This window comes from Myotis yumanensis, unplaced genomic scaffold (genome assembly GCF_028538775.1).
Source record: "Myotis yumanensis isolate MYYU_CA2020_CCGP unplaced genomic scaffold, mMyoYum1.0.hap1 SCAF_10, whole genome shotgun sequence".
Lineage (NCBI taxonomy): Eukaryota > Metazoa > Chordata > Mammalia > Chiroptera > Vespertilionidae > Myotis > Myotis yumanensis.
The window spans coordinates 63344898-63371077 of NW_027223761.1; the positions used below are offsets into that span (position 1 = coordinate 63344898).

Sequence of the window (26180 nt, forward strand, 5' to 3'; positions counted from 1 at the left end):
TTCCCGAGTGTGGACTTCAAAATTAAATCCATCATCCAAAATGATACAACTAATGGCCGCCTCAGCTAAAATAATGTAAGCCCCTAACCTTTTCTCTGCACTATGCATTTCCCAGTTTCTAAAAATCTGACAAAGTCACCATCGCACATACAACTAGTTACTGAATCCATGCCCTTCCTAGATCTGCATTCAGGATTCCACTCCAACAGCGAGTGCAATATTCTCTAGGCTCTGATCCTCTGAAATTTTAATGACCCTGTCCTTTCATTCTCATTTCTCAAATGTCTCTCTTAACCTCCCTTGTCATCCCCATCTGGTAGAAAGGATTTGAGTCATTAGTAGTCTATGAATGAAAACAATGAGAGCAAGCTTAAAGTAAGCACCATTAAACTTTAACTTGGAAAAAAAGGGCCAAGGGCAGACCACACAACTATGTAAGCATGTGCAGAAAAGATGTGGCCACCTAACAACTGAGTAATAACTATATGCTACCCTGGGAAAAATCTCACAAACATCCCTATAACTTTATTTACAAAGGCTGCAGTGCTCCCTCCCTCCTCCCACCCCATTCCCGCCCATCTTCAGAAACGCTTAGTGTGTAAAAGCACAAACGTTGTTTTAATTACAACAAACGAACTCTAATAAACTAGTGGTTAATTCTTGGCCAAATCATGCCCTTGTGTTGTTCAGCAATGCTTTGCTTACAGATTTTCATCTTTGCTTTAGAATTTTGCTTTTGAAATCGTCAGATCAGAATAAACACATTCTGTTCAAATACCCGCAAAAAATAACATTTATAACCTTTAAATGTGGGTTTGGCTTTAGGAAAGAAAAAAAAAGATTATTAGAGACAAATCATAGGACTAGAAGGAGAGCTTCTAAAAAGAGGGTGGTGCTTATGAAGACAGATAAATAATGGTGTATATTCTGTAACCTAATGATTTCAATATTTGAAATGGACAGTCTGCGAGATTCATGAGGTAAGGGTTAATGAAACAGAGGCTTTTTCCAGTTAGAAAAATATCTCAGACTTCACTGGCTGTTGCTTAGTTCAAGGGCTTGAAGAACACTCCAAAGAAAATATTCCCTCTAGTAATACTTGGATTAAAACGGTGATTTGGGTGTTTGGGCCAACGAAGACCCTAGGGAACTGCAGGACTCAACCAGACCGGCCTCTGTAATCCAAAGCTGACCCATATGTGGTGGTGGTTTCTCAATCCCATAAGTCTGATGGAGGAAAGCCAGCCAAGGAAGAAACCCTATTGTCACCCTGCCGGCACTGACTTCAGCCACCACGAGAGCGCTGAAATATCCTCTCCCAGAGGAGCCTCTGAAGCTGGCGGCCCGCCCCGCGACTCAGAGAAGCCTGGGGTGAAGGGAAAACCAAACAGGCAACCCTGCATGTTGTCTCTCAGGGCAAGAGCTTATGTAAGTTTTATAGTAAAACAAACCAAATTAAATGAAGCAAATGGTACTCCCTGGCCTAAATGGAATGTTGGTTTCTAATTCTTTCTTATTTCAGTGTGAACCTACCCACAGTGTGGGATTCCAAGCTTCGTATCTAAAATGAATGTGCCACAATATAGTTTGCTGGCAAGAAAAATGCAGCTTTGAGACTGTATAGTCCAGTGGGAAGGTAAGCAGAGTGAAAGTGCTGGAAAATTGGTGGCCTCGGTCATGGCTCTAACCCTGCCAGCTGTGTCACTGTCACCTGTGTGCGTGCCAGGCCCCTCCTCTATTGAATGAGAGTACCAGCAAGCACTCCACTTCTAAATCATGCATTCATTCCTTCATTTTTGAGAGAGACAGAGACCAATTTTTTTTTCCACTTATTTATGCATTCATTGGTTGATTGTTGTATGTGTCTTGACTGGGGATCACACCCGCAACCCTGGCGTATCAGGACAATGCTCTAACCTAGTGGTCGGCAAACTGCAGTTCTCGAGCCACATGCGGCTCTTTGGCCCCTTGAGTGTGGCTCTTTCTAAGCCTTAGGAGTACCCTAATCAAGTTAACAAGAATGTACCTACCTATATAGTTTAACTTTAAAAAATTTGGCTCTCAAAAGAAATTTCAATTGTTGTACTGTTGATATTTGGCTCTGTTGACTAATGAGTTCGCCGACCACTGCTCTAACCAACTGAGCACCCGGCCAGGGCCACTTCTAAAATCATCTTTAAACCTCATTCACGTTTGGCTAATCAAGCAAATTTGTAATTTTAGTATCAGATTGTTAGGCATGGATTTGTTAATTCATTCTTTTTTTTCCATCAGATCATAAATTAAACATGAAGAATCAGAAATTTGATGTTTTTTATTTATCTTTATTTTTTAAAGTAATACCGATATCCCTCCCCCCTTCCCCCCCATTGATTCCCTCCACCCACATGTAATCATGTTAACAAATGGTTACAATTGTTAACTGTAAAATTTTCTGCTCTGGGAAAAGGAAACTGTGTACCCTTTTCCACACAGTCCACATAGCAAAGCATCCTATATAATAAAAGCCTAATATGCAAATTGACCAAACAGCAGAATGACCAGCAGAACAACTGGTCACTATGATGCGCACTGACCACCGGGGGCAGACGCTCAATACAGGAGCCTCCTTCAGACCCCAGGCCAGCCAATCGCCCCACCGGTCGCCTCACAGATGGGCCCTGATCACTGGCGAGGCCTAGGGACCCTACCCAAGCAGAATTTCATGCACTGGCCTGTAGTTTTATAATGATAGACAATCGCTCCTCCCAAGGCATCTGGAAGTCTTTCAGATTAAATCAGTACAGCTTACAAATACTGTAGAGACAATAGGATCATTTCTGTCATGACTGAGGAAACTGAAGGAATGTTTTCAGAAGGAAATTTGGGAGATCCAATTAACTAGTGTTAAAAAAAAGCAATGAATGGGTTGTGGAAAATGACAATGAAATAGAAATCGGTTTTATTCACTATTACTATAAAAAGAGACCAAAACTTCAAGCACCCAGCCCCTAGCCAATTTCATAATTCCCCAGTGGTTCAACAGAAACTTATCTGGGCAATGATGATAGAAAAATAAAAGACAAAAAACACTAAGAAATACTCAACCATCAAAATTCTTAGGTTTTTCTAAAAATACAAACTAAAATTTGTAAGTGAATTCAGAATGAATTATGGTTATACTTTGAGGAAATTCCAAATTTTATTCCAGAGCTAAATTACTAAAAATATTTGTGTTCTGGACAAGTAGTGAATTTTGAAGCATTAACTCAAGAGTACCAAATGCTACCCTCTAGATCAGCGGTTCTCAACCTGTGGGTGGCGACCCCTTTGGGGGTCGAACGACCCTTTCACAGGGGTCGCCTAAGCCCATCGGAAAACACATATATAATTACATATTGTTTTTGTGACTAATCACTACGCTTTAATTATGTTCAATTTGTAACAATGAAAATACATCCTGCATATCAGATATTTACATTACAATTCATAACAGTAACAAAATTACAGTTATGAAGTAGCAACGAAAATAATTTTATGGTTGGGGGTCACCACAACATGAGGAACTGTATTAAAGGGTCACGGCATTAGGAAGGTTGAGAACCACTGCTCTAGATAGTTCCTAAGTCCTGTGGAAATGTGGTAAGCAGTTAGACATGAGCAGAGCAAGGGTGATGGGCCAGGTACAGAAGGTCACCAGGGCAGAAAGCCCCGGCTGCCTAGCAATGGGAAAATCCTGAAAAACAAGGATCTTGCCCCCGGGTGTAACGTTTCCTTCCCTAGCATATCACTTGGTCAGGGATAACATCTAGGCCTCAGTTGTGTTTCAGCTCAGGCCTGGCAAAGCAGAAAAACCAGACACGCAACCCAGACCCCACGGCTGACCTCAGGACCAGCTGCACTGACTACTGAACTCGTGGCCTGGCTCTGACCAATCAGTGCAGACCAGGACCCTGAAAGACCCCACCAGGAAAGCTGATGAATTTTCTACTGAGATCCTCTCCTGGAACCTCCCTTAAGTCCTTCACCCTTAAAAGCTTTCAGAATGGAGGACCCAGCACATTCTCCCTCCTTTGAGCATGCCCACATTTATTCCCTTCCCCCGCACCCCCGCAAAGGTGTATTACCTTTACCCTTCCCTCTCCTCAGCTTCAAGGGCCTCTTCTTTTGCCCCTGTAACTTGTTTGCTAAGCCCATTTCTCCTACCACTCATTTCTTCTACCTCTGACTTTCTAAATAAGCTTTCTCTTCTATTTTGAGTCCTGGCTCTGAATTCTTTCCTAGCTAGAACTCAAAAACCAGTTGCTGAACCAAGGTCAGGTCTGACTCCACTGGTCTAACACCTAGTGCCATTCACCCCACCGCCAACAGAAGGATTATCTTCTAAACCAGCGGTTCTCAACCTGTGGGTCGTGACCCCTTTGGGGATCGAACAACCCTTTCACAGGGGTCGCCTAAGACCATCGGAAAACACATATATAATTACATATTGTTTTTGTGACTAATCACTATGCTTTAATTATGTTCAATTTGTAACAATGAAACTGGGGGTCACCACAACATGAGGAACTGTATTAAAGGGTCGCGGCATTAGGAAGGTTGAGAACCACTGTTCTAGACAAATGGCAAAACGGCTTCACACAGATAGATGTTTTACTCATTAGTTTCTCTAGGACAGGACTTCAAGGACAGTCATCAGGAATACAGAGAAACTAATGAGTAGCAGCATCTAGCTAGATGAAGAAATCAAGAGAAAAATACAGTTCCTGCTCTGAAAATGATTTAAATCTAGAGTCACTGGAAATAAGCCCATCATTTGCCACTGGAGAATGTGGCCTTGATCAAGGTAAAATAAGAATGAATACACAAACATTGCTCAAGATGTTTCAGTTGTCATAACAAAGTGTTGCCTCAAACTGCACTGGAAGTAAAAGAAATGTAAATATATAGGAAAAGAATATTAAGTAGAAAAATAAGGTGGTAAAAAAGGATAAGTTGATTTAAAAGAAGTCAATAAAACAGAGAGAATATGTCTGCTGCTTCTTTGTTTTTCTTTTCCTTTTTGCTATTCTTTTGGGCGGGGGGGGGGGGGGGAGGAGGAATATAACTTGCCCATACATACAAGCACCATTTTTTTGGCTACATTTTACTAACACTGATCAAACAATGAGATGATTCTTTTGTTTTGAACAGGCTGCCAAAAATCATCCTCCCTCTGCCTCCACCCAACAGTTCACCAGTACTCAAAATTTAATTATGTGGAAACTGGGAAATGCTGGTATTTCCAAGCTACATAACAAAGAAGCCTTGCTCTAGTCTCACTCCCATCTCCTTCCCTCGGCCACACTTAGCTCTAGAGGCTAGTCTCTTTACATCAAGATCCCTGCATGGTAAGGGCTTTGGATCTGCCACCTGAAAGGGCTTAGAACAGCCGTGGGCAAACTACAGCCCGTTTGAAATGAATAAAACTAAAAAAAAAAAAAACCATACCCTTTTATGTAATGATGTTTACTTTGAATTTACATTAATTCACACAAACACTCCATCCATGCTTTTGTTCCGGCCCTCTGGTCCAGTTTAAGAACCCATTGTGGCCCTCGAGTCAAAAAGTTTGCCCACCCCTGGCTTAGAATCTGCTTGCTTTTTTTCAAAGCAAACTGTTCTAGTCACCACAAGGTCTGGTTACCACACTCCATACCCATCTCTCTCCACCTCCAAGATCCCCTTTGTACTTCCGTCCCAGTTCAACAAACCAGTGTTTTCTAAATGTTTCAGGTTTATGGTAAGCTTTTCTATGTTACTAGACAGTAGGCCTTACTCCAAGGCTAAGTCAGACCCTTTTCTCACATCTCTTCAGACAGCTGAAAAGGGAAGCAATTAATAATGATTTTTTAAAAATCTGATGACTTACAGTTAATAAAAAGTAGTTCTAAAATACCATGTAATTATTTCAAATTATCCCTGTCAACCATATAGTAAACTTTTATGCACTGGACCAATATGAAAATTAACAGTTACAGTCATATTTAAAAACTGAAGCTGTAATCAACAATAAATTACAAAAGTAGTAAGTAACCACTTTCAAACTCTACATCACTAAAACTAAAAAGTCTAACTCTGCTCTAAATCCCAAATATTCGTCTATGTGTACACTGGGGATCCTGATGTACAGTTATGAAGCATGGATGGATTAAAGTCATACCAACATACTGTTCGGCAATATCATAAATTTGACTTAGCACAAACTAACCCATCAGCTATAACAATCATTAACAAGTTGCTTTCCTTCTTCAAATGGAGATACTCTTTACAGAACGATGTAGGTTCAAGTTTCCTTCATATCTTTTAAAAGTCTCTTTAAAACTTTCCCGGGAAATTTGAACAAATGCCTTTTGTTCCCTCATTATCATTCCCAATAGCAGCAAAAAAATGTCCAAGAGTCCCTCTACAGATGAGAACAATGTTCTCCAACTGGCATCTCCAATGGGCAACTATGACCGCTGCAGCCTTGAAACACCTTTAAGACATCACACTGTGACTTCAGTCTTCCTCTCTCGTTAACTCTCCCCGCCTCAGAACTACCAAATAGGCTCAGTGGTAGCCCAGAAGTTGGAGTGAAAGTGGTGTCTTTAAAAATTAAGAGCTATCTGCAAAATTAGAGAAAGTAACGACAACCAGAATCCTTTGGCAAATAGCAAGTGTTGCCTAAGGATCAGCAATGTGAACAAGAACACAACACTTTATTGTAGCTCTTCGTACTTTTCAATATCTACTGCCAGCAAAAGTTATGGGAGTGTTAGCAGGTTGAAATCCTGCACCAAAAGTTATCAGTGAAAATTTGAAAAATCATATAGAAATATCCAAATATTAATATGCAAAAAGAAATGGAAAATGTCAAGGATAGAAATGCGGTACTGTGCAACTAAACTAAAAACGAACGTTTGTAAATTAAGAATTCCTGAGTATCAGGAAAAGATGTAGTTCAATGACTTAAAAACCAAGTCATTCCTGATCTAACCTTAATCCCCTTCATTATTCTGTATTTGGATACAGAGTTAAAAAGCTCTGTGGTAATTTGATGTTGTTTAACAAATAATTACACAGTCTTAATGTTTATTTAACAAAAGTAATTCAGAAAAGAATGAGGAAACAAAATGGAGTCACCATAGTCAAGCAAGCTAACAAAACCACTTAAATAAAAACTGTCTGAAACATGAGGAATAGATTTTATTTTACTTTAACTACCCTAAGGACTTAAACTTCTAAATTTTCCCATTGTGCATCAATGCCTGGAGATATATATCCTACTGATAACCTGTCTGAAGAACTTAGGGGGAAAAGATTCATGTGTCCAGGCCACCAGACAGACATCTGGACGATTTCCATTTCGGACCATTCCAGAAGCTAAGAATGCAGAACTGATTCTCCTCAAGCATGAACTTTTTACTTTAAGAATTCTCAACTTTCCTCTTTGTTTCAGAATATTCTGGGTGTTGCCTAGTAGTGATTCCCAATATGCAAATCTGCAGACCTCTGAATACAACTCTGTCATTTAATTCTAGCAAAGATTCATTTATGTCGGGGCAACATAATAAATAGCCTTAATTCTGTGGGTAGAGGACAGAAGTGCTGCTGAACATCCTACAAGGCACAAGAGAGTCCTCCACAATTAGGACCCATTCGGTCCAATATGTCAGTAGTGACAAGCCAAGAATCCCTGCTCTCCTCCAACTGTAAGTGACTCTGCTCTGAATGCCAGGCCCCATGTCTCTCCCCACTGCCCGATTCACTTCTGATGAGATGGGCCTCCTGAGGCTTTTGCAGGGTAAAACTCTGCTAGTGTTGCCTAATGGCTGTTGCTCCTCCTTTTGTTCTAGGCCCACCCTTCCACTTGTCACCACATGCCAACGGGGCCAGGACAAGACCCTCAGAAGCTGCCTGAAGCCTCCACTGTGGCCCATCTCACCCCCACTCAAGCTCCAGTTACAACACAAAGAGAGGTTTGCATGAAAATATCAAACTGTTCTTATTGTTGTAACCTGCTTTTCTGGAACCAACAGTAAAACTTTGCCTGAGAAGACTAAAAGGTAAAGGAAATTCCTGCTACCTAACTGTTGCCAATTAAAATAATGAATCTTCAAATGACTGAATCATCCATTGTATAAACATACTTGTAGATTAGACTCTTGTTTCCACAATAGTCATCGTTCTTGGTCATTTAACAACTTAAAACACATGGTAAAAAAAAGTTTGTGTGTGTGTTTATGTTTTGACATTGTCTGACCTACAACAAAGCATGCTCTGCCTCAGTGTCTTCTGAAACAGTCAGCATTTCCTGTTGCGTTAAAACATTCACTGTCTGTTAACCTTGTGAATCCATAGATATAAAGCATATATCCTTGCTCACTCCAATCACATCAAAAAGCAAACTTAAACCCCAAAGTTGCCATACCCATTAGGATGGCTACTGTCACAAAAACAGAAAACAACAAAGGGTAGGGTAGATGCTAAGTAGGATGTAGAGAAACTGGAACCCTTATGCACCTTTGACGGAAATGTGCAGCCACTGTGGAAAACAGTACGTGGGTTCATCAAAAAACTGAAAAGAATTTAAACCAGGTCTCAAAGAGGTACTGACACACCTGTATGTATAGCAGCATTATTCACAATAGCCAAAAGGTGGAAGCAACCCAAGCATCCATCAACAAACTGGATAAACAAAATGTGCTATATACACACATTGAATTATTCTTCAGCACTAAAAATGAATAAATTATCCTGACACACGCTACAACATGGACACACATTGAGGACATTATGCTAAGTGATAAAAGCCAGTCACAAAAAGATAAATACTGCATAATACCACTTCTATGAAGAATCTAGAATAGGCAAATGCATAGAAAGAGAAGTGAAATGATGGCTGCCAGGAGCCATCGGAGAGGAAATAGGGAGTGGCTTAAGGGTATAAAGTTTCAGTTTTTCGGGTCCGGTTATAAATTATATGTGTATTTCAGCATGATTTTAAAATCTCGAAATTGATAATATTTAGATCTTCTCTTCTTGGAATTATTAACTCAAAATTCTCTACATATTTACAATTTTGTCCATTATCCGCATCACTTTATTTACTCTTCATTCCTGCACAACCTCATCCCACCTCAAGAGTGGATTTAAATACCCTCTATACACGGATGTCCTCAGAGAGGGCCAAACGGCTGAAGACATTTTTGGCTGTAATAATGTAGCGGGGAGGGGAAGGGCACTTCAAGAGTGCAGAGGCCACGGGCGTCCTACAATGCACAGGACAGACATCCAGAACAAAAACTGATCTGGCCCAAAGGTCCGAGAAACACAGAACACATTTATAAAGAGAAAACAGTGCTTCACTTGTTGTCAACCATTAATTGGAATCAAGACTTTCCCAAGTCTTGTTCTGGTTTCATGCTGACTATGGAAAATACATTTTGTTTGCATCCCTTAAATAGTGTTCTGTTGTGTGTGACGAGCAGAAATTATCCTGTGGGTGAAATATAAAGAGAACAGAATTAAAAGTCACAGATCAGTGAGGATAATTTATTTTGCCATGGGAGACTTAAAACAGAAATATAGAAATTATTATGGGGCGCACTTTTCTGCCACCAAGGTAGTTAGATATGGTTATACATTGAAAAGTACATCAGTTTGTCAAACGGCAGTGTTTGTGTTGAAAATATTTTAAAGATTCAAAGGATTGGCAAGAAGGGTGGGAATATGGTTCAAATACGGTATTCATAAGGTGACCATATTTTCCAAGTAAAAAGGGAAAATACATTATCTTCAGGGCCAGCCTGTGGTTTACCACTACATTAGTAAAAAGCTAATCAAGTTGTTGTAAGTTAGACTGTTATAGTAAATTCTCTTGTCTGGTATAGTTGGGAGAAAAGAAGAGTGTTAGTTAAAATCATCCTTTTTCACGGACTCACTCTACTGTTTCTCTTATTCTCCTTTAATATCTTAAAATAAGGTATCGTAATCTCACACATAAAAGTCCTGCACCTCCTTTGTTGAGTTATTCTTAAGTTTCTTACTCTTTTGTAGCAAATTTTTGTGGTGGTGTACATAAATTTATTTATATCTATCAACCTGGCTAGGCTCTGATTATTTCTAATAAGCTCTCTGTAGATAATTTAGGATTTTATATCGGAGAAACAAAATTAAGTCTTAGATGTTTTATGCCTTTGATTTTATTTTACTCCACAGATCAGGGGCCCTTCAAAACAATACTGAATTCAAATAGTGGTACACACCCTTGTCTGATTTCTGTTTTGCAAAGTGAATGTTTCTGATGTATAGATGAATGAATGAATATGATGTTTCTTAACTCCCACAAAATTTCAGACGACTCACTACCATCCTATTCTGTTCAAATGACAATGTTAACTGGAAATTCTTAAGGCCATTAACATGCTGCAATAAACAACAGTTGGGTGATTATCCAAATCACAATAATTCCCTTGTTTTTGAAAAAAGTGCTGATATTCAGAGAAACACTTGCAGAAGCCTTTTAAAAGTTTTCTTTTTTTTAAGGCTACCATGGGCTACTACACAGCCCTCCACCCCGCCCCCACAAAACAATTTCTACCCAGTCCAGTCCAGCGGCAATGTTTATGACTTGCCACATGGAAGAAGCCAACTAAGAGAATGAAGCTGATAAGCAAATGAAAGGCACAGATAAAAAAAAAAAAAAAACCTGGAAGAGGCCTGAATTCATGATTCTGGCTGTTCCGGAATCCCACATACAGTATGACCCTTTCCACAGATAAATGAGATGCCTCAGTGTCTTCCCAACCAAGTTCTGTTTGCCTTACAAGTGAATGTCCTGGGTGACAACACATAACCAATCTTCATTGAGAAATAATACAAGGCATCTTGATAAGGATCCACTAAGAGCAGACTTTCGTCTTGCAAGAATTTGACTCTAAGACAAATAACAAGTTTATGAATAATTCATTATTTTAATTAGTATTATAACTAAAGTAAAATGTAATAAGCGATTGTACTATAGTTTTACAAAACGTTACCATTGGGAGAAATTGCCAAACAATACACAGGATTCCTTAAAATTGTATGTGAATTTATAAGTATCTTAAAATTTAAAAGTTTAATTAAGAGAGCTTTAATTCTCTTATCTTAGTAGTAATTAAATTTGCAATTCCTTTGGTACTGAATGGTTTAATCATAAACAAAGACAAAAACCTTTTGCTCACTGAATACCTTAACGTCTTATTTTGGTTGTTCAGCTGATATTTCCCAACCATCCACTGCTTTGTTACATTATTTAAAATTTCCCTTCATGCCGAAACCGGTTTGGCTCAGTGGATAGAGCGTCGGCCTGTGGACTGGGAGGTCCCGGGTTCGATTCCGGTCAAGGGCATGTACCTGGGTTGCGGGCACATCCCCGGGGGGAGGTGTGCAGGAGGCAGCTAATCGATGTTTCTCTCCCATCGATGTTTCTAACTATCTATCTCTCTCTCTTCCTCTCTGTAAAAGATCAATAAAATATATTTTTAAAAAATAGTGAAAAAAAATTTCCCTTCATAATACCTTTTACAGCTGTTTTCTAGTCTACTTTATGTCTACTTAGGTTTATTTTCTCCACCCTTTAAACTTAAGTGCCCCATCTAGGTCTTAAAAATCTTTCAGGGGATGGTTACAAAATGAGTTTATATATATTTACATTTTATATCAAAGCATCTTTTTGCTTACTATCAACACACACATACACACACACACACACACAAACACCATCATCATCAAAGCATGGTTTATAAATTTAGCACAGACCCAGCACATCCCCAACTGTACCAATGAAAAAGGATGGCTTGACTCCCTAGGGTAAATGTATTTTTGAAAGTTCAGCAGTAAAAATGGAAAGATTTCAATATGATGCAGTTTTGACTCCAAAGTAAAGCCTATACACCTGGGATGAAGGGCAAAGGCAGGCAGAGAAAAGAACTAGAGACGGGAGGAAAGAGATGGGAAGCATGAGGGCTGTGTCCAGTTGGCTACTGCCGCTCACTTCAATACTCACAGCCTTAAGTGGCAAACACCTAACACCCAAAGATTTAGGCCAGAGTAACAAACTGAAAAAGACATTTTCAATTCAGTTTATATCTTGACAGGAAAAAGAAATGAAAAGAATGCGTAAGTTCTTTATTCAAGTATCCTATTTTAAACTGATTGCTTTTAAAATAGCACTAGCTGGTGGAAAAGTTCCCTTTAAATCCTTCCATACAGTCAAGGTTAATCTTAAAAAAATAAAGGGGTCTTGGGAAACAGGAAAATATAAAGATTTGGATGCTTACTGTCACATACTCATTTACAAATTGCTTGAAATCTAGCAATTTGATATATACTCATTAAAAACCAGCTGAGAGAATGGTGTCAGTCACAAGAAAAATATTCCTGTACAAAGGGTAAGGAAAATGGAATTCTAAAATACAAACTTTAACAACGAGCGCTCACTCAGTTCCCTCGGCTGACAGCTAGTTCTGACCACAACTGCCAATAGCATACAGACCTTAATTGTACTGGGGAAAGTGTGGGCGCCTTTCCAAGTATGCTTTTGCAAGAGCTAATAAGAAGCATAAAAATCGAGTCTTGGTTTTATCTCTTTTCGTCCCCTTTCTTATACTCTGGGGTAGAAGTGTTAACGAGCAGAAAAATGACTAAAAGGCAAGCTGCCAGGATAGCTCCACTGTCTGACCACTATGTCAAATCTATTCCGAGATATTTTTAGGGTTTTGACGGAATTCCTAGTTTTCATCAAGAGTCCTTTTCTAGTCATAGAATCAAAAGACAAAAATTAGCCAAAAATGAACACTGCTGTGCTTTCTGAAATCCTAGCAAGCACCCTATTCAAATCCTTCACATGAAATTAATGACTTTTTACTTAAAGTTTATTTCTCTATTAGACTTAAGCATAATGAATTAAGCCAAACAATCTGAGAAATGGTAAATAAGAAGCTATGATAACTCTCCACCAACCAAGATGGCTTTCTGCAGGCCTCAGGCCTCTCCCTCTTCATGTCTAAAATTTATATAAAAAAGGGAAGACACAGGATATAACAAAGCAGAGCTGAAAGTCCAGTCCAAAGACCTGACACTGAGTCCTACGTCTTCTACTGCCACTTACTAGTGATATCTGTTATCTTGAGTCATTCATTTACAGTCTGAAGTTTCAGATTGCTGTAAGGATTTTTAAAAAGATACATCAAAGCACTTTGCAAACTTTTAAAAAATACAAATAAGTACTAAGACAATCTTATATAATAAAAGGCTAATATGCAAATTGACTGTACAACAGAACAACCAGTCATTTTGACACGTACTGACCATCATGGGGCAGATGCTCAAAGCAGGAGCTGCCCCCTGGTGGTCATTGTGCTCCCACAGGGGGAGTGCCGCTAAGCCAGAAGCCCAGAGCCGGGCTCACGGGCACAGTGGACATCCCCCGAGCGCTCCTGGACTGCGAGAGGGCAAAGGCCGGGCTGAGGGACCCGCCAAGTGCATGAATTTTGTGCACTGGGCCTCTAGTTACTGATAAAAAGAAAATCCGCTAAAGTGGCAGTGTGATCTGCTAACTCATAATTTCATCAGATAACTGGAAATCAGGGAAGTCATGGGAAGCCTCCACCAGTCAATACATGTGAAAATCAGAGCTATGTACATGAGACGTTTCTTTTATAAGTTTCAGGTGAAATCACTGTATAAAAAAAAAAAGTTGGTATGTAGGCCAGCATACCTAAAGTTTCCATCTAATAAAAGTTAACCTAAGACATACCAGAAATATAACCCATATTATATTATACTCATGCATGTGGAATGTTAATAGATCGTGCTTCATGTGTCTGAGATAATAATTGTTCACAGATCATTGGACTTCAGTTTATAACAATATTAATGCTAGAAGCACAAATTAATCAATAGCACTTACTGATGGCATATGAGTAATGCAAAAAATGGATGTTAAAGACTAAACAAAAATCTTTCATCAGGGGAAATAGGAACATGCAGTTTTCTCAACACTTAAGATATTCTCCAATTTCATGAATCTTTGGTTCAAAGAAGGGGTAAGAAAGACTTAAAATAGGTTTACTCAACATTTTTGGCTTTCATGTGCCAAAATTTGATATGGGAACTGTCAATGGATTAAGTTTTTGCTGAAATATGTGCCTGTTTAAATATGATTAAAAATTTGAAAAGTAATCCAATTTCAATACCTAAAATGCCTGCATTCTTCCTTAATTTTTGTAAGACTCTGAAATAATACTAAAGCACTTAATAGAGCACTCTCATACGATATTAATAATACATGTTTGCCATTATTGTTATCCAATTTTTAATGAAAACAGTTTTAGTTTGAAACATTATGGATGTGAAATCTCTGGAGCCTAAAACCTGGGTGTAAACTATAGCATACCATTTATCCATTTATTGGCAAAATTCTTTGAGTTTGCTCTTCTTAAAAATGGGTGTATTAGCCCTGGCTGGTGTGATTCAGTTGGTTATGTGCCATTCAGTGCACCAAAAGGTTGTCAGTTCAATCCTTGGTCATGGCACGTGCTGGATTGAGGACTTGTTCCCTAGGAGGAGGTTTGCAGGAGGAAGCCAATGGCTGATTCACTCTCACATCAATGTTCCTCTCGCTCTCTCTCTCTCTCTCTCTTTCTCTCCTCTCCCTTCCTCTCTCTCTAAAAAACAATAAAAATATTTTTTTAAAAAAACTTAAAAAGGGGTTGTATTAATAATGTCACCTCAGAGAGGTGCTATGGAGATTAACTTGTTTTAAAATATAAAGCAATTCCAATAGCAGTGCCTGGTACCTTGAAAACACTCAGGGTCAGCTGTTATCTACAACAGTGTTTCCCAATAATTATTACTTGGCCTGAATTATATTTCTAACACATTTCAGGTGCTTATACCTTTCTATGACTAGTGTCTAACGTACTGGGTATCTCAGATACATTTTTTAAAAAATCTCTTGAAACTAATAAGAGCTCAAAATCTTGTGTCAGTAACCCAAGTAACTTATGTTAGATCTAAAACTATTTTGAGTCTACTTCCTATTAACCCTTACCTAATCCTGCTTATGCTTTAAAAAAAGTATAAAAAGAGGAAAATAGACGTTATAATTCTCTTATAAAGCAAGTGAATGTTAAGGTTATGAGTTTCCCTCCCAGCCTCTCATAATTTTTTTTGTTTCAAAGTAATACCCAGACACCTAACCTAGCCCATTTCAGGAAAGTATTTTAATTACCCAAAAATTAAAAAAAAAAAGAGTAATCTGGGCACTAAATAGAAAGAATTTAAGTCTTAGCAAACCTAAAGCAAATTTGTAAACTTACACAAAGGTCAAATGTGAATGCTAAATGTTGGAAGTGATCATGGTTTTAAAAAAGTTTCTTATAGTCATCAAAATGAAAACTATAAAAAATAAGTACATCTCTATAAATTCTTCAAATTAAAATAAGCTAAAATATTCTGAAGTTGAGGCTTCCTCAATTGGTGATAAAAATATAGCTTTAAAAAAACTATTTCGCTGCAGGCATGCACGCACACACACACACACACACACATTTGTCAAAGTTAGGGACTAAAAGGACCCATAAAGTAAAGGCCGCAGGCAGGGGTAGAGGAGTAGCATAGAGTGGGTCAGATAATTTGGACCCTCTATTCTGAAGAACAGCTAGAACCACTGAATCCACATCCTGTAAGTTTCTAGTTAATATCTTTCCACAACCCTACTGTAGCACAGTGAATCAATGGGACTTAAGCAAGCTGTCCAACAGTGTTCTCCTGCTTCTCTTACTGATCTAAATCTCCTTTGTTGAGTTTACCTCATCTGATCAAACTCTGGACTCAACCACCTCAGGGTTCAATTCTCCCACATTTTCTCTTCTGTTTGCACACTCACGGACTGGGTGATCTCATACATCCCATAGCTTTAAATACTCTCTACATGTTGTCGACTTCTAAATTTGTATCTCTAGTCCCATCTGCTACCCCTGACCTCTCTGGACTCATATCCAGCTGCTCCTTAGACAAAGTTAGGCAAAGTTACTTAGATACCCAGTAGGCATCTAAATAGATTCAAACTTTTAACTATTTCTTTCCCATCTCCTTCCTCATCTCAATAAATGGCAACATCTACCAGCTGCCTTCTCTTTTCTTTTTAGTACTTACCATCATCAGACATAATCTGTTTAATGCCTATTTCTCCCCAGGAGAATGCAAGCTGCACGAACAGTTATCTCTGTTGCAATATATGAGGGCTAACGGGGACTAATTTAAGCTGTGCGGAAAATGCAGGCCCCAGAGGTGATCTACGGGGTAAAGTCTGAATGACAAGATGAAGCCAATGGGAGGATACGATCAGGATGTTCAAGGCAGAGGACATGACAATTACAAAGGTCTAAGTCCCAAAGAAGCTTGTAGGGACACATTAGGAGAAACTAAAGCCCCTTAAGCTAGAGAACAGGGAACCAGAGGAAGACTACTGAGAAGAGAGAAATGAAGGAGAGAGTAAGGTTCCAGGAATTCAGAGAAAGTCAAGTTCAAAGGCCAGAAGGCAATTGAGTCAAATTCAGTATTTCAATACAAATAACAAGAAGCAACAAAGTCCTCTTCCAGAAAGACTCAACTAAGACTTTATGCTTCTTTAGGTGGTTCTGTGGGTATGTTGGTATCTGAAACAAATTATTTTCCTATTAGTTTATCTGATTCACTTTTTTGTTGTGTTAAAACTAGGCATTTTTAGTTGGCTTTAGCAGAATTTTTTTTTTTAAGAAACTCAGTTAATAAAAAGCTAAAAGGTTCCATTTCTTTAAAAAGGTCAATATTTCTTTGGTCTCTTTTTTTTGGCAAATTGCCTTTTTAGGTCACCCAGATGATATATTATCTAATTATGGTAACTCATTGGTGACATGAGAATTTGTTTAAACTGTTAAGTGTCCTCTTTCATCTTCTTGAGCTTTTATTTTTGTTTTGTCACTGTTCTAATATACTTAGGTTTTGGTCAAATTAAATCATATAAGTCATGATTTATCACTGAAAAACATAGGCTTTATAATGAATTATAGAACTCCTTTACACTTTCCTAGTATATATTCTTAAAATATCCTACTTCTAAAATGAATCACTAATTTTTAAAACACAAATTCTACAAGATCTTTATACAAGATCTGCTACCAGCTAATTCTTCAGTTGCACTAACATCATGTGACTAAAAGTGTTGATTAATCACTCCAAAATTTAGATTTGTGTGTTATTGATTACTTTTATAGAATCTTTGTGGAAATGCAATTAGGCTTTTATCTATAGAGGTTTTTCCTCATTATTTTGCATTCTTTATTTCAGACCTTCTCTGAAACAACAGGAAAAGCAAGAAAAACCACAATATGACTTCACTCATTAATGAAGAATTTCTTCCTTGCCCCAACATGAGAAATATGGCTGAAGGCAAAAATGATGAGTTCTGAAACACCAGAGTTGATCTAATCCCCATCTCCATGGCTTTTAAGACACTCTACCCCATTCCTCAGCTATTTCTTCTCCTTGGTCTTTGTCTTTTATCCTGTGATCATATTGGTCATCATATCGGATGTCTCAAGATCCTGCTCATAAAATATCCAAATCTCTGAGCTCAGCCGTCTTGATTCCTAAGGACTGACTTCCCACTCAGCTACATCTTAACTTCATTATTTAGATCAGCTCCATTGCCAAGTTCAGTATGTTTCAACTCCCACTCCTGATAACTTCCGTGTCTTCTCTCAAAATCTTCTCCTCTGTCAATAGTGAAACTTCAACATTATTAACTAGTCATGCTTGTCCTCTCTGCTTTCTTTTTTTTTTTTTTTTCAAATATATTTTATTGATTTTTAGAGAGAAAGGAAAGGAGAGGGAGAGAGACAGAGACTGTTCTAAACTATTTCTACAAACTCCTCTCAGAGTCAATGACCACTCCTTCCTAACACTCTTTCCACCTGCCCAAACAACTGTCCAAAGGTCTCAGTTTTAACCAATCTTCTCTTCCTTTTCTCCCAGCTCAGAGGAAGAGCTTTCCCCCAGGTGCCCATAGGTCTCAGTGCTATAAGAACATTCCCTTGGCTCTTTTCTCCCCTGCAAGCTACAACACACTTTCCCACACTCTTCAACTAATACATTTTCTAAAATGATAGCTCACGCTAGTTGGTTTATCGCTCTTCTGCATTACTTGTACAGGATCTGATCACAACCTCACTCACCCACAACTGAATATTCCCCTGGCTTCCATGCCATTTCCAATTCTTTATTTACACATATCTCTAACCATTTTTTCCCTGTTTCCATCAGCATCTGCTCTTCTGGGCCATAGTGTACTCACTACCCACATCTCCCCACGGAAATTCAACTTCTATTATGTAACCTCAGACAGCTGGAGTGGGGATTATGTATAAAGTACATAAAAGTGTAGCCTAGTTAGCCTCAAGACTCCAATCAAAGTCACCTCCACTTGTAGGCCAGATCACATTTAATGGCTCTCTCTCTGATACTGAGACGAGACCCTGGCAGGGTAGGCTTATGTTTTCTAAGGAAATATGGTTACCCCTTCTCCCCGGTATTTCTTCCACACCTCATCTCTTTGTCAACATGGCCACCAAATTAATCTCTCCTAAATCCCATACTGATCCTCTCATTTGCTATTCAAAAATTTCTGGTCATTGCTCTCCCTTATCCATTTAGCAAATGACACCAAACTGTGCTGCATTTCTAGCACATTTAGTCCACATTTGAGTTTACTTATGTTTACCTATAATTCCCCAACACGATGCTGAAGTATAGTGATATGAGAGGTGATGTCTTAAAGAAGTGTGTAGACCTCACTGTAACTGACAATCAACATCTTCAGCACCGCTAACATTTATTATGTGCCAGGTATTACTTTACAACAAACCTTGGGGTATATCATACTATTTTTTCCATACACATATAGAAAGACTGGGTCATAGACAGGGACCTTCACAGAAATTTGAACACAATGGGTATAAAATTATATTTGTAAATGGATAAATATATTACTAATAACCACACATTGATAATGCCACATAAATAAATCCATCAACCTGGAATGCAATCCCTTTTTTCCCCAGCCCAGCAAAATCACCCCAGTCTTCAACACCCAATTCATGAATTGCCTTTAATACTTGCAATGTGTCTTTATTATAACATTAAGGTTATTTAGAAGTTTGCTCAATTAGAATGGATTTCATAATGGCAGTTTGTTCAATATATTTTTTAAGATATATTTTTATTGATTTTTTACAGAAAGGAAGGAAGAGGGATGAGAGAGAAACATCAATCAGGTGCCTCCTGCACACCTCCTACTAGGGATGTGCCCCCAACCAAGGTACATGCACTTGACTGGAATCAAACCTGGGACCTTTCAGTCCACAGGCCGATGCTCTAGCCATTGAGCCAAACCAGTTAAGGCAAATATTTTTAATTATTAGAAAAATTAACTGGAAAACAAAATGGATATAATTTGCTTATGTTAAAAAATGAAATAAGTAGAAATGGCTTATCTTATTAGCAACATTTGATCATCATACAACTTTTTTCTGTAACATTTAGTACATGCATCACATTGTAAGGTCTGCTATGGCTAAGCCTAATTTTAAAGGTCTATTCTTTTTTAAAAAAATCCAAACAAAGCGTTATTCTTAAGAAATGAGTATCAGACTTACCAGTCTTCTCCTTTCTTCTTCTACTGTGATGAGTAGTCTTGCAAATTCTTTTAGTGACTGAGCTATTTAGAAGACAAATTTTAAAAAGAAATATTAACCTCTTTTCATTGCTAATATCTAACTGCACAGGAACAAACATTACAATGAAACTAGTTTTAAATTTGTATTTATTCTATACTTTTATGTTTTTATAACCATAACACAGTATATGCAATAGAATCTCAATGAATAATGGCTATAGATAAGATGTTTGTATGCCACAAATCAAAGTTAAGCACATAGCAAGTACAATATTTTTTTTCTTTAAAGACACTAGGGGGAACATAGTTTATATATCTAATATATAAAACTCTCACATTAATAAATAGAAATATAGTACTGGAATCACCTCTAAACAGAATATTACAAATAATGAAAAGCATATTAAATCTATAAGAAGCAATAAATCCAGTACTATTTAGATGTACTTAGTAGCAGCCAGTAATACAAGGGCTCCCAGTGCCATCTTTCTAGAAGTTCAACAAATGTTGAATTCTTCCTATATCTGCAATATTTTAAACCTTTGCTAGTCAGTGTTGTGGAATGACCACCAGCATCAGCACTTGGGAACTTATTAAAAATACAGACTCTCAGGCACAACTCCAGAATCTGCATTTTAACAAAATCCCCAGGTGACCTGTTTGCATATATGTTGGCATACACTGCTTTAGAAAATTATCAGACCTATATTGCCCTAGCCTGAGGAAAGAATCAAGTATTCAGAAACTTTAAAAGAACAAACCAAAAATAAATAAATAGGGACTTACAGTGGTCTATTCTTTTAAAATGCATAGTTCCAAATGGCAAGTGTGAAAAGTAATTTGTCCACATCAATTTTTGTACCTTGTACTTAATATGAACTAGTAACTAAAATAAAATGGTTTTGTTACAATACTAAGGACACAAATAAGATACATGCAAATTTTATTTTCACTTAACCTGTGAACCTTCCTTTCTAAGACTCTACTCTTTAGGCTCTCCCCATCCCCTTCCTTCACCCGTACTAATATTGAAAACATTGTGCGAGACCAGAAGTCTGGCCCCAAGCTCACAATAAAGGCAAGTAAGTCAGGAAAACAAAGCAAGAGTCACATTAACAGAACTTATTAAGAAGAGAAAGAATGCTTTCCACTCAAGAATTTAAAAGGGCAGTACCTCCCAGCAGGCTCCCAGATGCCTGCAGGGAGTGCACGCCGCCAGAGTGAGCTCCCTCACCAGGCCTCCTCACCAGTCCGCTGGGACCCAGTGTCTTAGGATCTGGCTCCAAGCCCTCACAGTGAGTGCAATCCAGGGGGAACACTGTGCCCCACCCCCACCCTGGACCTCAGAACCATACTGCTAGCCTGACTGGAGACACCCAGTGCCCGCTACTCAGCAAATCCTGGGACCTGCTACCAGAATGACCCGGAGCAACCCAGAGCACAACCTACTCTGGGCCATAGGAGAGCGGGGACTGTGCGACCCAGAGCAACTGGTGCCTGCTCCACCCTGGCCCCCTGGACAGCCCTGCTGGAGTGACCCAGAGCAACCCACACCTGCTTCACCCCAGCCCAGAGGGATGACCCAGAGCAACGCAGCACACACCTCACTCAGGGCCACAGGGGAGCTCGGACTGTGCGTTCCAGGGCAACCCACACCGGCTCCACCCCGGCCCCCAGGACAGTCCTGCCGGGGCCATCCAGAGCAACCCAATGTGCACCTCATTCGGGGTGACAGGAGAGTGCAGACTGAGCAAAACAGGGTAACCTGCCCCCAATCCACATTGAGGAGGGGCAAACTGGAGTAAGACAGCAAGTGTCTCACTCCGGGCTACAAGAAAGTAAGGACTGAGTGACCCAGAGCAACCAGCACCCACTCCACCGTGAGCCCAAGGTCTTGCTGCTGGAGCAACCTGGAGTAACCCAGCATGTGCCCCACTCAGGCCACAGGGGAGCTCTGACTGTGCAACCCAGAGCAACCCACACCCGTTTCTCCCCCACCCCTTGGACAGTCCTGCAGGGGCTACCTGAAGAAACCCAGCACATACCTCACTCTGAGCCATAGGAGAGCACTGCCAGGCAGCCTGGAGCAAGCCAGTGTGCCCAGCCAGGGGCCACAGGATCACATTGCAAATGCACTGCCAGAGGGACCTAGGGTGCCACCCTGACACAGGTTCTGTGGCCACACAGAGAATCGCATGCCAGAGGGTTCTGGGTCCTCACAGGGAGTCGCACACCAGAGGAACTGTGCACATGATCCCACCACCCTGAGCATCTGAAGCAGACAACTGAGGGACCAGATCCATGGGAGAAGGGGATACAACTAAGAACAGAGACAATAAAGGCATGAGACACAAGGCAGACCCAGCCTCTGGGCTAATGATTTCTGGACCATTGCCCTGATAGGGTCTTCAACCTCTCAAACCCCAAGCAGGGTGCCCAGGGCCAGAAAGAGACAGCAAAAATGGGGAGACAAAGAAACAACCCCCCCAAAGAAAGAAAAGGCGGCCTCACCAGCAAAGTAACTAAATGAAACAGAGGCATGCAATATGTCACAAAAAGAATTTAGAGTAAGGGTCATACAGTTCATAAACAGAATGGATGAGAAAATCAACAACTTATGTAAGAATCAAAACTTATATAGCTATAATAAAAAAACACAATGGAAGGTTTCAAAAGTAGACTAGAAGAAGTGAAGGACCAAATTAGTGAGTTAGAAGGTAGGACAGAAAAACACACCCAATCTGAACAGCAATTGGATAAAAAAAATTAGAAAGCAGGAGGAGAGCCTAAGGGAACTTTGGGACAACATGAAATGAAATAACATACATATAATAGGGGTGCCAGAAGGACAAGGAGAGGAATAAAGACTAGAAAACCTATTTGAGGAAATAATGACAGAAAACTTCCCCGATTTGGGGGAAGAAAAAAGTCACACAAGCACAGAGAGTCCCAAAAAAGATGAACCCCAAAAGACCTTCACCAAGAAACCCCATAATTACAATGGCAAACGTTAATGACAAAGAGAGAATCTTAAAGGCTGAGAGAGAGACAGAGAGTTACCTACAAAGGATTCCCCATTAGAGTATCAAATGATTTCTCAACAGAAACATATCAAGCCAGAAGGGAATGGAATGGAATATACAAAGTGATGCAAAGCAAGGGACTGAATCCAAGAATATTCTATCCAACAAGGCTATCATTCAAAATTGAAGGGGAAATCAGGAGCTGAGCAGACAAAAAAAGGCTAAGGGAGTTTATCACTACCAAACCAGCAATGTAAGAAATGCTAAAGGGACTGTTGTAAAAAGAAGAAATAAAACGGGAAGAAGAAACACAGGTACAAAAATAAAAAAGGCTACAAACAAGTACTTATAAATAGTAACTGTAAACATAAATGGGCTAAATGCTCCAATCAAAAGACATTAAGTGGGCCCTGACCGGTTTGGTTCAGTGGATAGAGCACTGGCCTACGGACTGAAGGGTCCCAGGTTCAATTCCAGTCAGGGGCATGTACCTTGGTTGGGGGCACATCCCCAGTAGGGGGTGTGCAAGAGGCAGCTGATCGATGTTTCTCTCTCACCGATGTTTCTAACTCTCTATCCCTCTCTCTTACTCTCTGTAAAACTCAATAAAATATATTTTTTAAAAAAGACATCAAGTGGCTGAATGGTTAAGAAAATATGACCCATATATATGCTGTCTACAAGACACCCACCTCAGAACACAGACTGAAAGTGAAGGGATGGAAAAATATTTTTTAGGCAAATGGAAATGAAAAAAAAGCTGGGGTAGCAATACTTATATCTCTGACAAAATAGACTTCAAAGTGAAGGCCATAACAAGAGATAAGGAGGGCCACTTCATAATACTAAAGGGATCAATACAACAAGAGGATATAACTCTGGTAAACATATATTCAGCCAATGTAGGAGTACCCAAATACATTTAAATAATAATAATAATAATTTAAAAGTCTAATCTAGGATTTATTTTTCTCTTCCTCTTTTCAGAACTGCTAGGTTTACAGTAAACTAAGCCGGTTTGAAATGCTATCCTTACCCATTACTTCACACCGGGTTTTATTCACAGTTACCAAAACAGAAATCAAAGGATTACCTGGGAATCAGATCAATCTTTTAAACACATTAATGGCCTTAGAGTAGGATTACTTTTTTTAAAGTTTTAATTTCTGCAAAAATAACTCTACCAGTGTTACAATGTAACCCAGTTTTGACAATAGTAAGTTGAATAGAAAACATTTTTCAAATATATGGATTTTAACTGGAGGGCATAATAACATATTCTATTTTTGTTCTATTGTCATCTATGGGTAAAGAAAGCATTTCATCATCATTCTGGCAGCTATCTACTGCTGCTAAAGATCTCTTCTGGTGAGGCTGAAAGAAATCGCAACCAAACTTTGGGTTAATGTTGACAGAAGACATTAACATGCCTAGGGAGAAAGAATCTAAGAGATAAGTCAGTTTGGGCTACAGGAAATGGAGGCAGCTGGTACTCCTGAAGGTGATAAAACAAGGGGAGATAGAAAGAGATAGTTGAGAGTAAAGAAACACTTTAACCCCACATTTCTCTTGATTCCTCCTAAACTATTTAGTTATTATTTAAAAAAGAAAACTTTACCAGCACATGCTTCCTTTTTTGGCATCTATTGGATAACATACTCTAACAAAACATGGGCCAAGAGAAAAGGTTATGGAATCTAGAGATAGTAGCCTAATACAGAAAAGAAGCAAATGGAATTCTCAAGGTGACACAGCTATATAGTCCAGGACAACAGTTATACAAAAGGCCAAGAGAGGATCTTCAGAGCACATACAAGAGACAACCAAAGAATGCATAAATAAGTGGAACAGCAAACTGATCTCTCTCTCTCTCTCTCTCTCTCTCTCTCTCTCTCTCTCTTTCTCTCTCCCCCTCACTCTCCGAAAAAAAAAATCAATAAAAAAAAAATAAAGAAGTAGCAAGATAGTTATGATCTTTACAGCAATGGGAAAAATGGCTAAAAGTTCAAAATGGTCTTTCTGGGGAATTAAGTGGTGGAGAGTGGTAAGATACAGGATACCTTTTTAAATAAAAAATAAAAATAAAACAAGCTATTAATGCTTTATTTTCCCACTGGCCTAAATTCTGGGAGAGCACAGATCGCATATTATTAATTTTCCCAAAGAGTTAAGTAAATATCCAGCACACAGAAGCCTGTCAAGTGGTATTTTTGGAATAAATAAAAATATAACCTGATCCTAGAGTGGCCCAGAAAATGATCACTGGCCCACGGAGTGGTGCCCTAAAAGTGCCTGGCAGTCTGTTACTCCGAGGACTGCGTGAGAGACCCACTGTGAATAAAACCCATTGCGAGAGACCAGAATTCCACAGGCTTCCCCAGGTAACCATTACTCTGAGTAAACTGTGGAATTGCCTTAAATCCGATTTTGATTACAACTACGGAAGCTCAAGTTCTCACTGCACTGTTGAAATTCTTTGTCTAAAAATGAATATTTCTGCTTTACTTGGTTCTGGTCTGTTTCCAATATCAATACGATTTATAGACTCAGTATCTAACAGTTGATTATAATAAGAATGTCGAAGGAGAACAATTTTGACAGGCAAAAGCAATTAGGTCTGCTTCCTGGCAACATAAACTGTTCTCCTTCCAGCAATTTTTTGAGTCTGCCCCAAATTTAACAAGTTTTGTTCCCTCTTTCTTTTGTTGATTATTCAGGGAAATTACTTGGAAAAAAAAATTGTTCTCTTTAAATATTAAAAGTATGTTTAAAGTCTCAGTTCCATAAAAGTATATGTTTCTGGGTCTAAATGAAGATACTCGTGTTTGTCATTTGTTCAAAAAAAAAAAAAAAAAGGAACAGTAAATATTTCATGAATTAGTGACAGTGGCCTACCAACTTTTAAAGCCCATATTAAAGTTTTCCCCTAATCTTTTTACTTATAATGATGTCAAAGTACTGCATTAATAGTTTATTAAGCACACAGTAACAGAAAGAAAATAGTAATTAATAATCCTGTGAAGCAGATATAAAATGATTCAATGTACTAGCTTGTAAATTGGGTTTTAGGATTAAGGGCTGAAGAACAGCCATTCCCTTCCCTGCCTGCTCCACCCTCAAAGTAGCAGGAACCTCTAACATAATGAGAAGCTGGTATTAGAATCTCTGGTGCCAGGGACCCACAAATGCCCTCAAGACTATGAAAACCGGAGGATGTCTATTCTCCACCAGACCTTGGGCAGAAAATACATACAAAATGACCCTCCCAGCACCCATCACAGCGCCTTATACAAAACAGCTATTGATGTTGTGACTGTTTGAACCATTTCTTCTAAAACTTTACTTAAGCAAAATCATAAAGTATTTATTACATGCAAATACCTAATGCCCAA

The 26180-nt window shown here is 38.9% G+C and overlaps 1 protein-coding gene across 4 annotated transcripts in view; it reads right to left on the minus strand.

The window, feature by feature from the left end:
• The window catches only part of ARHGAP42 (Rho GTPase activating protein 42), a 253909-nt gene that overhangs the window by 147677 nt on the left and 80052 nt on the right, over window positions 1-26180 (minus strand). For all 4 annotated transcript variants that reach the window (XM_070425922.1, XM_070425919.1, XM_070425920.1 and 1 more), the window contains exon 3: window positions 19746-19807. In XM_070425922.1, the coding sequence (XP_070282023.1) occupies window positions 19746-19807 (62 nt within the window). The remainder of the gene's footprint in view (window positions 1-19745; window positions 19808-26180) is intronic.